The sequence below is a fragment of the Lathamus discolor genome, chromosome 4 (genome assembly GCF_037157495.1).
Source record: "Lathamus discolor isolate bLatDis1 chromosome 4, bLatDis1.hap1, whole genome shotgun sequence".
NCBI classification, from domain to species: Eukaryota; Metazoa; Chordata; class Aves; order Psittaciformes; family Psittacidae; genus Lathamus; species Lathamus discolor.
This window is the reverse complement of record NC_088887.1, coordinates 123,795,202-123,810,235: the sequence shown is the minus strand read 5'-3', so window position 1 is coordinate 123,810,235 and position 15,034 is coordinate 123,795,202. Positions and strand designations below refer to the sequence as shown.

The following is a 15,034-nucleotide window of genomic DNA, read 5'->3' as shown; positions in this document are numbered from 1 at the left end:
GCCAACAATGCCACAGAGAACTCTTCAAGGGCAGGAGTCCCCTCTGTGGAACAGCTGGCGTTAAGAGTGAGATGAATACCCCAAGCACAGCTACGACAGACTGGTGGCATGGGCAGCACTGGGGGCCTGCTCACGCTCCCATAGAAATTCCCTATGGAGACTGAAGGGAAGCGTAGGTCAGATTAAAGAGGGGAAGGTGTTTACCAATTCATTGATCACTGCATGACAGCGTTTTGGGGGGATGGCGTCGGTGAATGGAGATGGGGAAAGAGAGCTTAAGCCATTCCATAGCACCCAAATTGTCACAGAGGGGAATATTCACACTGCCCCCGCTTGGCAAATTTAAGCGTGGGACAATGGCACGGCTAAAGGCATCAAAGCCCAGAATTCAAGTCCTTTGTGTGGCTAGTGGGGAGAGGCCCCTGCTTGCAGAAAGCAGTGCAGAGCACCTCAGTTTGATGCCTGCCTTCAAAAAGTGTGAATAACTGTCAAAGGCAACAGCGTTTCCTGTCCAGTGACACGTTGGGAGGCACCGTATTTTGCCCATCATTACAAACGCAGCCTGAGAGCCAGCCTATGAGGACCTTGGGTGAGGCTCATGAAAGTCAGCACAAAAAGAACCCACTGCAGTCCATGAGCTCCTGAAATGAGATGTCCCAATGGGAGTTCTCTCCACAGGAATCCTAAATGAGAAACTTAATTTTGGTGGGACATCATGAAATACAAGGCATTCAAATCCCAGGTATGAAACTTGGGGAAACAGATCTGACTCGCCTATCACCATGCTGATGTGAAGCCAAAATGCAGCTTGTGAGGACTGAGGAACAGCCCCAGCGCAGTTTGCACATTCTGCTGTGGTTTACAGAGCCAGATTTGCAGGCAGCATCGATGCAATCAGCATGGATCCATGGGAGTCAGTCAAGCCAGTGGGTTATCCCAGATGAAGACGTGACTCTTATTTTCCCCTCGAAGCCACTTGTCCCAGGGGGAAATGTCACATGCAGCAATATCACCACGCAGAAAAGCCACTGATTCATGCAAAATAAAGAAACACATAATTCTCCCAAATAGGTGTTTGTAGTATTCCAGCCATGGGTTTATTGGTACTCCAAGCATGACTGCTGAGCAGTAGAGAATGAGTCATTATTTCCACTAATGCTCTACATCAAAACATTCCTTTTTACAAAGACTCAGATATTATCCCGTGTTTCTGGAAAGTATTTAGGCACAGATGTATCTGTTCAGAGCAAAGAGGTACCTGCAGTGTTCAAGAACATCAATTAGACCTTCAGTTAATGACAGCTACCAAATTAGAAAGTACCAGCAAAACAAGGTCAACAGTTTTGGCACTAAGTGGCAAGTTAAAAGCTGCTTTTAACTTTGATGTTAAGTGACCAAATGTTTGGTAAAGATGCCAGCGTGGTGGATAAGTCAAAAACAAAGGCTTGGCTTCCACACACCACTAGCAGACACTTGTGAGATAAGATACGTGGCAAATATCAGTTTAACAATGAAGTATCAGGCTGCTGGCACAATAATGGTTTAAGATTTTTAAGGAAATTAACTTAATCTTAGTTTATATGGGACTCAAAATTGCTGTAGGTACTTCTTGCTAATGAAATCACTTTCAAAACAAGGGAAAAAAAGCAAGCAGCATGCTGTGGCTCACTAGCATATTAATGAATCTGCCATTAATACGGATAGGACACAATGCTCCAAGCCCCAGAACCTCAGTTTTAAAGCTACTTTGGAAGAGGCGAGCAATGGTGTTGCCCTTAAACATCATTGATATGACCAAATGCTTTCATGCAAGGATCATAATGACTGTACAGTAAACAGGAAGACCACGGAAGTGTCACATACCCATCATTGTAAGCACCGTCATGTCGGGAGGAGGTGAGAATGTCCATCTCAATGAGGTTGTCCTGCAATGTCTCTAGGAATGTCTGCTTTGCTATGTTTCTACGTACATATGGAAACATGAATGAAGCCAGTGAGTCATGCATATATGAAGTGTGATCTTATAAACCACAATGGTTATAGTGCAGTTGTGCATGGAATTAGAATGATGGACCATATATTTATATGTATAAGATGCTACACATATACATATATAGCTTCTAAGGGTGTTCACTTCTCCCTCTATACACTATATATATGCATATACACACATATAAGCACACACGCCCATGTGCATGTGTAAAATAAGCTGATGTATTTGTTGATTTCACATTAGTTATTGCCAGTGACACACAAGTCTGGATTCAGAAGAGCACATTTCAACCCAGAAAACATCTCTAACCTTGCTAAACTCCTGCACCCGTCCTATTATTCCTTTGAAAGGGCATAGCACAGCATCCATAGCCCACTGTGGTAGCACTTCCATCTAACATCCTCATGGATTTCCAGTGCAAATCTGACGCTCCTGTGCTTAAGTTTCAGTTTTCCATTTGAGAACTTTAGAGTTACCAATTTGATTAATTTCTTTTCCATTGTGGAGCAATCATTTGCTATTTAGAAGTTTCAAAATGCCGAAGATGAGCATTCCAAGTAAAAGTGATAAGCAGATAAAAGCTGGAAAAGAGCTATGCTGTAACCCAAACTCCAGTATCAGAGTATTGGCTGCAATATGACTAATACAGGCAAGAGATATCCAGGGTCTGCTGGTGCAAAAGCCTGGTTTTGGCTTTGCGTACTACAGTGGCATTTTGCAATCTCTGGCCTCCCTGGCAGGTACTTTGATGAGTCACATTTTGGTCTATATATACTAAATGGATTTGTACTTTTGGAGGGGAGAAGAAGGAACATAGAGAATTAAGTCAGTGGCACAGCTGGGAACAGACTGTGTCTTTTACACCTTCAGGCTTGTTTCTCAAGACCTGGCAAAAGAACATTCCTGGTTTTGCCCATGTCTGTTTTCAGCATCAAAACTGAATCTAAGCCTGAATGTGAATCAATTCCCAGGCCGAAACTAGCACCGGGAACATAACAGCATTGTGACACTTTATCACTTAGTCAGGATGAAACGCTTACAGGATATAAGTGACGTGATGTGAACTCAAATGAGAACTCCTCTGGCAAAGAAACTGGGTTCAGGTAACATGCTATACCAAGAGAAACCAGCCCTGTCATATTATACCAGCCTTGATACCATCTCTTCTAAACCATCCTCAACCTTCATTTTCTTTTCTGCCTCCTCCTCTTCCTGCTGCTAATGCCAGCACTTGGTTAGCTCAACTCACTGCTTTTGGAGGCTTTTGGGCTGTTTTGACAGAATAGATCTATTCCTTGATCTGAAGGAAAGTAAAAGGACTCCTGTTTGTAGATTTGGAGTAAAGTGGATCGACATGCATGAGCTGTGTGCATTAGCATTTGAGACATCAATCCATCCCCAAGTGTTTGCAGCTTCCTCACATTCCCTGGGAATGCAGGAAAGGTTGGATGTTGAATTCAATGCAGAAAGAAGCAACATGTGTGCATGCACTGAGCATTGAATGGGTAAGAGGCAAGGCATCTAGCGACACACCAATCAATACAAGTTCATCAGGAGTTAAAATCCATGTCAAACCCGTTCCATGAATTTCAGTTGTCAATAAAACAGGGTTAGATAATCATATCATGTATGGTTTTGCAACTGAGAGGTTGCTGGGTCATCAGGGTGATGAATGTCCTCCTCTCTGAAGGCTGGGCAGAGTCTGCTCCCTTGGACATTACCTGTGAATAGCTGTCCAGTTACACAACACTCTCCCTTCTCATTACGAGCTGTAGTGGCAGAAGCTGACCCTACATGATTACCACATGAAATTCCCTGGGAATGGAAAGCTGTTGGTTTGTCAACTAGACGTCCATCTAGTTGGCATTTATTTGCTCCTGCAAGGTCAAGTGTAAAGGAACAGAAAGGAAGCCACAGAAGAAGAAAGAATGAGGAATAAATACGGGAGGAGCTGACTTACCTGTCAGGAGTGACTGCTGAGCAAAGACCTTCTCATCAGAACCTTGGTAACATATTGCTTTTAAAGCAACAAAAAAGGGAGCAGAGAGGAAAAGAAAGAGGAGAAACAGAAAAGGGAGTAAAGGGAAACTAATGAAAAGGAGGGACAGAAGAAGAAGTTCCTCTTGCAACACAAAAAGTTCTCAGATACAGGGATATGCTGATGGTGGCAGTTGTGTACTTGTGCTCCACATCTTTGCTTGCCTTTCAGTGTGGGTATTTCCAGGCAGTGACAAATCACCCTAAATTCCCAGTTCTGAACACTGCCTGGAGCCCAGGGCAGTCAAAATGAGTGATAAAACTCTAACTGTAGGCACGTTGCACAGCCTGTGACAATCCCTGTTTAAAAGACGTAGCTTTTTCTTCATGTTTTCTCTCTCTGTTGACTAATATGGGATTTAAAAAGGAACGGATATTCAATGGAAATACAATTCCATTTTTGACATGAGATTACTCTAATCTCCTATTGCTGTACTTCAAAGGCCTTAATGCTTGGATTAATGTCTCTTTATTTTTTTACATATTGGACATTTCACTCTCTTAGGTGAAGGTTCTCACAATGTTTGCAGTAGGGAAGGTCATCTTCATGGAAGAGATGGAACTGGGTATCCAAGTTTGCTAAACAGCTCTGAAGCCTGGTCTTTGGTGGCGATAAAATTCCAGCTGAAGGAAATGGAAGACCTCTGTATGCTGGAAGAGCAGGCTATGGAAGTGGAGATTTGTTACAGAATTCACTGCTCAATACATACAGCCCAGCCTCTTTGTATTGTGACACCATTAGAACACATTTTATGTTCTTAATGATGTCTCATGAAGGAACAAAAGCCTGTCAGTGATGCTCTATAAACGTGCTCATTTGCTGTTTGGCATGAAATCAGACATTCTTTTCCAACATGATTGTTGTCTGAAGGGACACTGGGCAAAATGACACCATCAGTGTGTCTAAAGCCAAATCAGTCTTGAATCGACCTGTTTTCTACCTAATGAATTAAAAATAGCTAATTTGAGGATCAATCACAAATGTGACTAATTTGCGATGCAAGTGAAGTCATCAGATGATGCAGAAGATCTCTTCGTGCAGGTAGACCTCCAGCTGTGGTTAACAGCAATGATATGACCGACCCAACTTGTAGAATGAACACTCTGCTTCAGATCTTCATAAGTTTTCATCCACAATGATTTCATGGGGAGTCTTTAAGGATGTACTCACTTCAATTTAACAGGAACAGTCCAGGACTACCCAGATAATTGCTCTGTCTATGAACTCCTGCATTTAGTAAGATGTGGTAAAGCTGATTCTTCATCTCCCTCTCGAATTACCAACAGCATCAGACAAATGGGAGCAGGACGTTTTCAGCAAAGAGCTTTTATCTATCTCTGACATTCCTCCACTGACCCAGCAGCAAGGACATTCCTTCTCAGTTGCAAGGTTCTGAGACACTCCAGTCAGATGTGAGGATGCCTTGTCACTATTAAGTCAGTGTATTACCTCTTCTCCAAAGAGTTCACAACCTGGTTTAGGCACAGGGTTTCCTCCACAGTTACAGATTACTCACAAAGGGGCTGCAGGAGTGGGGCCTAAGTATTTCTTAAGGTCTTTTTTTTCTTGTTTCTTAAAAGAAGTAACACATAAAAGTCAATGCTTGGGTATATATACTTCAGAACGAGTAACACAATATAATTACTGAAACTGTTGCCAAATCACACTTGCAGTACTTGCTTATAATTTTCCCTTAATCTTTTGGATCCAGTCTTTAGATGAGCCTTTTTAATAAAGCAGCCATGGAGAAATAAATTACCCTTCAATGCCATGAAATGTGATGCTGAGGTCTGCTTGGGAAGTTTCAGAGGGCCAGCAGGCATAGCTCATCCTCAGACGTGCTCATTCTTACAAACCACTTTCTTAGCAGGAGCTGGCAAAGCTGGTACATTTTGTCCCAGGATCTCAATGAGATTCCCACAGGCAGGGATGTGACAAGTTCACGGCTCAGTTTTCACTTATTGTATGTTTGTTGCTGTCTAAAATCTTTCTTGTTGGTTTGAGAAGTTAAGACAAATGAGGGGAAAAAGGCAAATAAGTAAGTGGATCGTGTTTGGCTTTGAAGACTTCTCTCCAGACACCACATATGGGGGCTCATGACTCCAGCATCTTCAGTGGTTTCCCAGTGGAAAAGGAAATGGTGGAACAAAAGCTCTGAAGGATGCCAAAACTGAGTTTCCAGTGGGACAGGAAGAAGTGGAGCACTCACCATCGGATGGGAGGACTGAGGCTAAGGGAGGATGACAGCTCCCTGTTCCAGAACCTACATAGGACCTAACTGAAGCAATGAACTAGAACAACTCCATGCATCCCTGTTGTATCCTTCATGTGTGGCATAGGTGGAAAAGAATTGAAGAGCTAAATGGAAACCTACTAGTAGACTGATGCCCTGGTGAAAGCTGGTGTTTCATGCTTATTAGAGCAATGTTGTAGGGTACTAATGCTGCAGTCAACCTCTCCTAATCAGGTAAAACAAGATCAAGCTCCTAAATGATGTACTACAGAAACACCTGCTTGATGAGGCACAGCTAGAGGGCTAAATCTTTTCAATGTATTGACTGATTTCAGTTTCTTCAATAGGATATTGATTTATCCTACCACATAGAAAGAAAAGATATTAAAGGAAAATAGAAGAAAGAAAACCAAGAACATTTTAATCTATGCTTCCCCATTTTAAATGAGGAAAATAACCTTATGAGCAGCTGTTAGAGACAACTTTTTTAGTTTAGGAAAGAAGAGCAATTTCCCCTTCTCCTAGTCCAAATAAAAAGACACAAGGAATAATAAATACAGCTCAAAATACATAAGCCAAACACCAGGTCATAAGGTGAGTAGTTAGCTATGCAGATGCGAGTGTTTTCTATGAAATCCTCAGCACACACAGTCAGAACATCGTGAAGTACCAAAGAAAATGACTTACCTGGTCTCCAGTGGGATGTTGCTGTTGAGTAACCAGTTGTCCTGAGCATGGGCTGGCTCTTGAGCACTGGCTGGTTGTTCTCCAGAAAGAGAGTGGTCCGTAGGAGCTGGGCTGGGATTGCTGCGTGGAGTGAAGTTCCCTCTGTTTAGGGAATTGATGGAGGCCGCGTGGTGTTGATTTGGGGTGTGAGCATGAGATATTGGAGGTGGTGGAGTTCGAAGCCTCGAATGATTTTGAAGATTTGGAGGATGATCTAAAACATAAGGAAAATATCTTTAAGGTTCCTGATTTGAGTTGCTCCATACGGCGCTCATTTATGTGCAGGCACTTTAGGGAGGCTGGGATGCCACCTATCCTAAATCAAACTCAAGCCTTGTTCCATATGCTCTAATGACATATGTATTGATCCCCCAGCCAGCTAGAAAAATTGTTGGCTTTCATGCCCAAAAGTTCGGAGAGCTTAAAGCACTCCAAAAAGGCCGTCCTGACAGCCAAGTTAACTCCGATGAACAACCACAGGTTGCAAAGTGCAATCTATCTGTGACACTGATTTGTGATAAAGCCTGAAAAATACAAGCAGCCTGGATAGATTACACTTGAGAGCAAGGTTATGATGGATATACAGCTCCCAGTGAAGTTCGTTCTGCCAGTTTTACCCAAGAACTTTCAATAGTTAAGTCAACAACAAGACGGAGAACACATTAAATCATAGATGGGAGTTTAAGGAAAGCCATAAAGCTGTGTCAGGGTTATACAATTTAACAACATGCAATAGTTTGTACTGTGAAGAGATGTACTCAAATGGAGTAAAAAATGCATGTGGCATAAAAACTTGAGGTGTCAGGAAAATGAAAGAACATATGGTGAAGAAAGATAGAAAGATCAGTAATAGGGCTATTTTGAGTAAAACTCCCAAGTATTTGTTAGTCAAGAGTCTGAGGGAAGGCAAACACTTAGGAAAGACCAACCCAGTGCTGGTTATATTGGTATTTTTATTCCTTTCTAACTAAAATCAAGGATTTTGTTTTTTGCATGTTTTCTGGAAATGAAGAACTAAATTATTTGATGGAACTGGACAGAGATTGACAGTTCAGCACACTGCATATGGGACACGGGTAACTTATTCCTGATTTTAGTAGGTTTCTGTTCCTAAGCCATTAATACGTAACAGTTATCTGATGCCTTATCTGAAAAACAGTGTATCCTGCCAATGTAATACCACATTAGTGTATCTTGAAAAACTAATACTAACCTAGTGATACAACAAGAGGTGATGGGTTCAAACTCAGGGAAGTTCAGGTTGGATGTAAGGAAGAAGTTCTTTACTGTGAGAGCGGTGAGGCACTGGAACAGGCTGCCCAGAGAAGTGGAAATGCTCCATCCCTGGCAGTGCTCAAGGCCAGGCTGGACACAGCCTTGAGTGACATAGTTTAGTGGGAGGTGTCCCTGCCCATGGCAGGGGGTTGGAACTGGATGATCTTAAAGCTCATCCAGATCCAACCCCTTGTCACGGGCAGGGACCCCTTCCACTGGAGCAGCTTGCTCCAAGCCCCTGTGTCCAACCCGGCCTTGAACACTGCCAGGGGTGGGGCAGCCACAGCTTCTCTGGGCACCCTGTGCCAGCGCCTCAGCACCCTCACAGGGAAGAGCTTCTGCCTAAGAGCTCATCTCAGTCTCCCCTCGGGCAGGTTAAAGCCATTCCCCTTGGCCTGTCCCTACAGGCCCTTGTCCCAAGCCCCTCTCCAGCTTTCCTGCAGCCCCTTTAGGCACTGGAGCTGCTCTCAGGTCTCCCCTTCAGGATCCTTCTCTTCTCCAGGCTGACCCATCCCAGCTCTCTCAGCCTGGCTCCAGAGCAGAGCTGCTCCAGCCCTCACAGCATCTCCCTGGCCTCCTCTGGCCTCGCTTCATCAGCTCCATGTTCTAATAATGCTGCAGCCCCCAGAGTTGAATGGGAAAGAGTGTAAGTCCTGGAATATGCAATGGGCACTCCACAAAGTTCTCCTGATATGGGTTGACTTTCCCTAATAGAGACTGAGTCAGAGGCTGTTCCTAAAGATCTGCTATGTAAATCTCAATTTGCACCCTATTATTGCAGACACATTGCAGATGCTATTATGGATAATGCTTTCGAATCAAGCAAAAATGTGTCATTTTCATTCGCTATTTGCATACCCTCTGTGATTTCTTTGCTAAGTAAAGACAGCACATCTATCTTACTCTGGTCTATGTGCTTTTTCAAGGGATTTTATAGCTTGTATTTCTTTTTTCTGACATTTAGGGAGCTTTTCCTCCCTGAATATTTTGAATTCCATTATACACAAATTCTGAACACTTGCATTATGTCTGAGCATTTCTGAATTTCACATACCTGGACTGGGATTAGCAATTATTTCCCTTCCATACAATCTCTTTTTCTTTCCTTCTTCTCAAGTTAAAGAACTTAATTTCAGGCCAGATTGGACACAGGGGCTTGGAGCAACCTGGTCTTGTGGAAGGTGTCCCTGCCTATGGCAGGGGGTAGGAACTGAATGAGCTTTAAGGTCCCTTCCAACCCAAACCAGTCTGGGATTCTATGGACATTAGAAAGAAGGTGGAGATAAAAGCATGAGCTACAGAATCTTCCCATTGAAAATTACTGCAGCTGTGCAGGACTTTCTTGATGCAATAAAACTATTGAGGTTCTTACCCTCTGCAGTCACCAACGATCCGATGGGATTTGCAAAGGATAAGGGAAGCCTACAAAGCAAATTCTTTCTTGATTTCCTACAATTGCAACTGTCTCTTTATTTGCACACGCTCTTTGTAACTTGTTCCACAATGTTTGAATGATATAGTTTGTGGCTGTATTTCCCCACAGGAAGGAGAAACTTAAAGCTGACTGCAGGGGCTCTCTTTCATCATGTATGTGCGTGAATCTCATACCCTGGGAGATGCTTTGATTATCCTGCTATATATTATATATAAATGCTGTATCTTTGTAGCTGCTCAGGCAGCAATGAATCTTTGCAGATCCCACCACATAGGAAGGATACAGAGGAAGTCAGATACAGCTTTCTACATCTAACAGCAAGCCTTTATTGGGACAAGAGCACCACAGGATTCAGGAGACCTTACAGAGGAGGAGGACATTGCAGTCACCATAGGAATTGTATTACGTTCCCCAAGATCTTTATTAACAGACTACAAGAAAGCTAGCTGTGACCATCCCTGGCAGTGCTCAAGGCCAGGTTGGATGGGGCTTGGAGCAAGCTGCTCTAGTGGAAGGTGTCCCTGCCTGCAGCAGGGGGTTGGAACTGGATGAGCTTTAAGGTCCCTTCCAACCCAAACCAGTCTGGGATTCTCTGATTCTATTTGTAAGTTATCTTGGCTTACTCAAAAAGAGACGATTCTCAGCATTTGCCTTCTTGCAGTTTCCCTCTTTGGTTTCCAAAAAGACACGGAATTTATTATTCCCTCTCTACTTGTTGGAATGAAAAACCTGACATATACTATTCAGAAGGACTAAGTAAGCTAACAAAGTAGTGAGGACTAAACCAAAGAACTGGTAAATTACATCCTCCAGGCCCCTCCAAATTTCTACGTCTCCAGAGTCAAGCAGCACAGTTTAGGGGATGATTTTGGGACAACAAAAGAGATCTGTAAATAGCAAAGGAGCCCTCTCAGTCTTAGACGTGAGGTGCCACTGAAACAGAGTCCCAGAGATGAAGTTCAACTTGTAGAAGAAAAGGCTGGCACTTTGGAAGTCTAAATAGCTCAGAACATAATGAACACCCCTGTAAGCCTCATTTTCTCTAACGGGTCTCCAAAGTGTGTCAAAGATGAAACACGCCAGGATTCAAACAACGAAATACTGGAGATCTGACTGTGAAAACCACCAACAGAAATCACGTTGTCTTTGTGTTGCCTTTGTTTTGTTTGGTTTTTAACATTAAACTGTCATGGACTAACACTGGCTTGGTAACCACAGATAAAGCAGAGCTGAAAGACAACTCAGTTAATGAAGCTTGCACTTGGCACATAGTGGAGAGCCTTGACAGAATCCTGTGAATGAAGAATTGAGCAACTGTGAAGCATAAAAGGATTACCAACGAGGAGCTCAAATGACAACATCAGAATAAAAGGTCTAAACCCCACGTTCCTTTTCCTTCCCTCAATCTTTAATGAGTAACACTGATTTGAAATTAGTCTATATAACAATTACACTTTCTGATTCATTAGCTTTGGGGACTGTGTTCAGGGCAAACCTCAGAGTGAAAAATAGGTTCTCATCCTTTTTAACCCCTTCTCCTGTTCCTTCACACATTTGTCATTTGTATGTCTGCTCATGTTCACACTGCCTGATGCCTGACTGGGTTAGGTACAGGAAAGATTTCTCTTTACTCACTGTAATAGCGCCAAGTGGAATGAATCACTCATTGCTCCCTTGAACTTAAACTCCACAGCAGTTGTGATGACTGACTTGGTGGTGTGGCTTTGGGCAATTGTGTTTGTACCCACACACAGAGAAATCCCATCCGTTGAGAGGAAAAGATCATATTTGAAGTAATGAACTCTGCATCCAACTGCCAGAGCAGCTCAGAGCCTTGCTTCAGCTCCAAGGCCATGCTACAGTGTGGTGCGGATGTACACTCACAGCCCTCCAGGCAGCTGGAGCTACCTTCAGCTCAGGGGGAACCTGATCGCTCCCTGCAAGTGCCTGACAGGAGGATGGAGCCAGGAGGGGCTGGGCTCTGCTCCCAAGGAACAAGGGATGGGACAAGAGGAACCGGCCTCAAGCTGCCCCAGGGCAGGTTTAGATGGAGCTGAGGAACAATTCCTGCCCCAGAGGGTGCTCAGGCATTGGAACAGGCTGCCCAGGGCAGGACTGCAGGCACCGGCCCTGCAAGGGCTCACACCCCGTGGAGACGAGGCCTCAGTGCCATGGGGCAGGGGTGGCCTTGGCAGTGCTGGGAATGGTTGGACTGGATGAGTTTAAAGGGCTTTTCCAAGCAATTGATTCCACGATTCTATGATTCATCAGCTCCCTGTTCCTTTGGGTGTCAGTGGGTATGGAAGCTGGGGTGCCTTCACTCCTTGACATCATGAGCCACCTAAGGTCACGTGGACTAGAAAACACTGAACTAGGTCTTCCCCAGCACCCTTGTAGGGGGACAGAGAGTTTGCTGTTAAAAGTGGCACTGCCTGCCCGAAGCAGGGGCCCTGTCTGACACACAGAAAGCCAATGACAGCATCTGTAAAATGAAAGGCCAGCAGAATATTTAACCCCCAAGTTAGCAAATAATGGAAAAATACGAGGAGAAAAAGCAGAATGAGAGAACTGCTGTCTGCCCAGAGGGTACCTTGCTCCATCACAGAGCTGTTACTGATATTCTGCATTCTAGAGAAGAATTTCCTCCCCCAAAGAATGCTACATTAGGCTGATAGCAAAACAGCTGCAGAACATAAAAGCTGAAGTGAATTTTCATGACAACATTACCTACAGTGCCCCTGTGAATGTCTCCAGCCACTATCCAAGGTTAGTTTAGACACTGTTGGTAAAGCTACATATAGTAGGATCAGTGAAGAAAGACTCTGTAAGTATCAAAATCCAAACTTGACCTATAGCACCATAAAATGTGTAAAGAATGCAATCATTCTTCATCCTACAAACAGACTGCAACCAGTAGCGAGTGGAAATGGGGAACCTAGAAACCATACAGCAGATAAAATTGCACCTTCTTACTGAGGTATACTGGGTGAGGCATCCCCGCACATAGCAGGGGGTTGGAACTGGGTGAGCTTTAAGGTCCCTTCCAACCCAAACCACTCTGTGATCCTATGAAGCACCTCACTAACTGCCCATACAACACTTCCCTGTCTTTACTACTTATAAAACCCAACAGATACACCAAATGAAGTCTGAACTAGCCACCTCCTCTGCATTCTTCCCATCAGATGTGTACACTATATGCAAACTTTCCTCCCAAGTGCCAAAGTGCCTTTGCAAAAGCAGAATATTGACTGTGGGGTTTGAAATCAATGTTCTGTTTGATGCTGGGCTGTCAAGCTTTGCCTGTACATAGTCAACAAGAGCTCTGGGTGGATGTGTTTTCATCAGTATGCATCTGATTGAATTGAAAGCCCTACAAGAAATGCTTTTAAAAAGGTCGAGCTCACTGTCAAAGGATGATACGCATTCTTTTAACCCATGGAGTTCATTATTTAACTTCATAAAAGGGAATCAGAGAGTAATAAAATCAAAGCAGAGTATTACTATTTAGAGTCTGAGAGTTTATGAAGAATCATTGCCTTAAACACAGGGGAAAGTGGAGAAAAAGGCCACAATGTCTGGCAGAGTGTAAATGAGTTACTTAGATTGAAATAACATATTTAAGTTCTTAAGTAAGTTACTAAAAACATGGGAAGTTGCCTCTACAGTGCCCAAGTAAGCAAATTTTCTTGCAGTCTTGCAGACTCCAGGTGTTTTGCTGGGCTTACTGAAAAGGAACGCTGCAGGAAAACTGCAGCCTACCTCCTGAAGAACTGGGAGCCGGCAGCCCTCTTTTCTATACAAGAGATGTAGGAAGTCAGTACTTCTGAAAATCACAGACTGGTTTGGGCTACAGGGACCTTCAAGTTCATCCAGTTCTGTGAAGGCTACTCTACAAATGTACATACAACATTCTTGTGCTTCTCCCCCAGCATTTGATCCTTGCCATTTAGAATCATAGAATCCCAGACTGGCTTGGGTTGAAAGGGACCTTAAAGCTCATTCAGCTCCAACCCCCTGCCACGGGCAGGGACACCTTCCGCTAGAGCAGCTTGCTCCAAGCCCCTGTGTTCAACCTGGCCTTGAGCACTGCCAGGGGTGGGGCAGCCACAGCTTCTCTGGGCACCCTGTGCCAGCGCCTCAGCACCCTCACAAGGAAGAGCTTCTGCCTAAGAGCTCATCTCAGTCTCCCCTCGGGCAGGTTAAAGCCATTCCCCTTGGCCTGGCCCTACAGGCCCTTGGCCAAAGCCCCTCTCCAGGTTTCCTGCAGCCCCTTTAGGCACTGGAGCTGCTCTCAGGTCTCCCCTTCAGGAGCCTTCTCTTGTCCAGGCTGACCCAGCCCAGCTCTCTCAGCCTGGCTCTAGAGCAGAGCTGCTCCAGCCCTCGCAGCATCTCCGTGGCCCCCTCTGGACTCGCTCCAACAGCTCCATGTCCTTATGTTGATGGCCCCTGATCTGAAATCATGTGCGTCTTTTACTTAAGTTATTGTCGTGGTTTAAACCAATCCACACAGGTCGTCCACTCACCCCCCCCCCCCGACCCTCCCCACTCCCGGAGGGATGGGGAGGAAAATCAGGAGAATGTAACTCCCACGGGTTGAGATAAGAACAGCCCAGTAACTAAGGTATAACACAAATCACTGCTGCTACCACCAATAATAATAATGCTAAAGGAAATAACAAGAGGAAAGAATACAACACCTCAACACCAGCCAACCAATAACTCGCCCCACTCCCCCCAGCCAAGCACCAACCGATACCTCGTCCAACCCTGTAGTCCCTCTACCCCTTCCGGCTCACTCCAAGTTACATCCTGGGCATGACGTGCTGTGCTATGGAATACCTCTTTGGTCAGTTTGGGTCAGGTGTCCTGTCTCTGCTCCCTCCCAGCCTCCCCTCCTCCCTGGTAGAGCATGAGGCTCAGAAAGTCCTTGGCCAGACCAAACATTCGAGCAGCAACTGAAAACATCGGCGTTATCAGCACTGTTCCCAGGTCAAAAGATCAAAACACAGCACTGTACTAGCTCCTAAGAAGGAGAAAACTGACTGCTGCTGCTCAAACCAGGACATTATCCACCCCTTATTCCATACCATTCACGTCATGCTCAGATCCCACATCTTCAATATGCCGTTACTCTTACATATATATGTATACATCTACATATACACAGAGAAAAACATCATTTCTTAGTGCATGGACCTATAAAGCTGCTGAGTCCATCTGGTCCATGATGTCAGGCTCCATCTCTTGTAACAGTCTCTCAGAGCAGGAGAGGCTGTGTGCAGTGTTCACACTCGTGAATAACCTGGGCAATAGTGTCCATTGCTAAGTCCA

The 15,034-nt window shown here is 44.4% G+C and overlaps 1 protein-coding gene across 5 annotated transcripts in view; it reads right to left on the bottom strand.

Annotated features, from left to right (window-relative positions):
* Positions 1-15,034, bottom strand: part of TENM4 (teneurin transmembrane protein 4) — a 772,055-nt gene that overhangs the window by 213,231 nt on the left and 543,790 nt on the right. For all 5 annotated transcript variants that reach the window (XM_065678851.1, XM_065678850.1, XM_065678853.1 and 2 more), the window contains 2 exons: positions 6,952-7,204; positions 1,864-1,962 (listed from right to left, as the gene is read on the bottom strand). In XM_065678851.1, the coding sequence (XP_065534923.1) occupies positions 1,864-1,962; positions 6,952-7,204 (352 nt within the window). The remainder of the gene's footprint in view (positions 1-1,863; positions 1,963-6,951; positions 7,205-15,034) is intronic.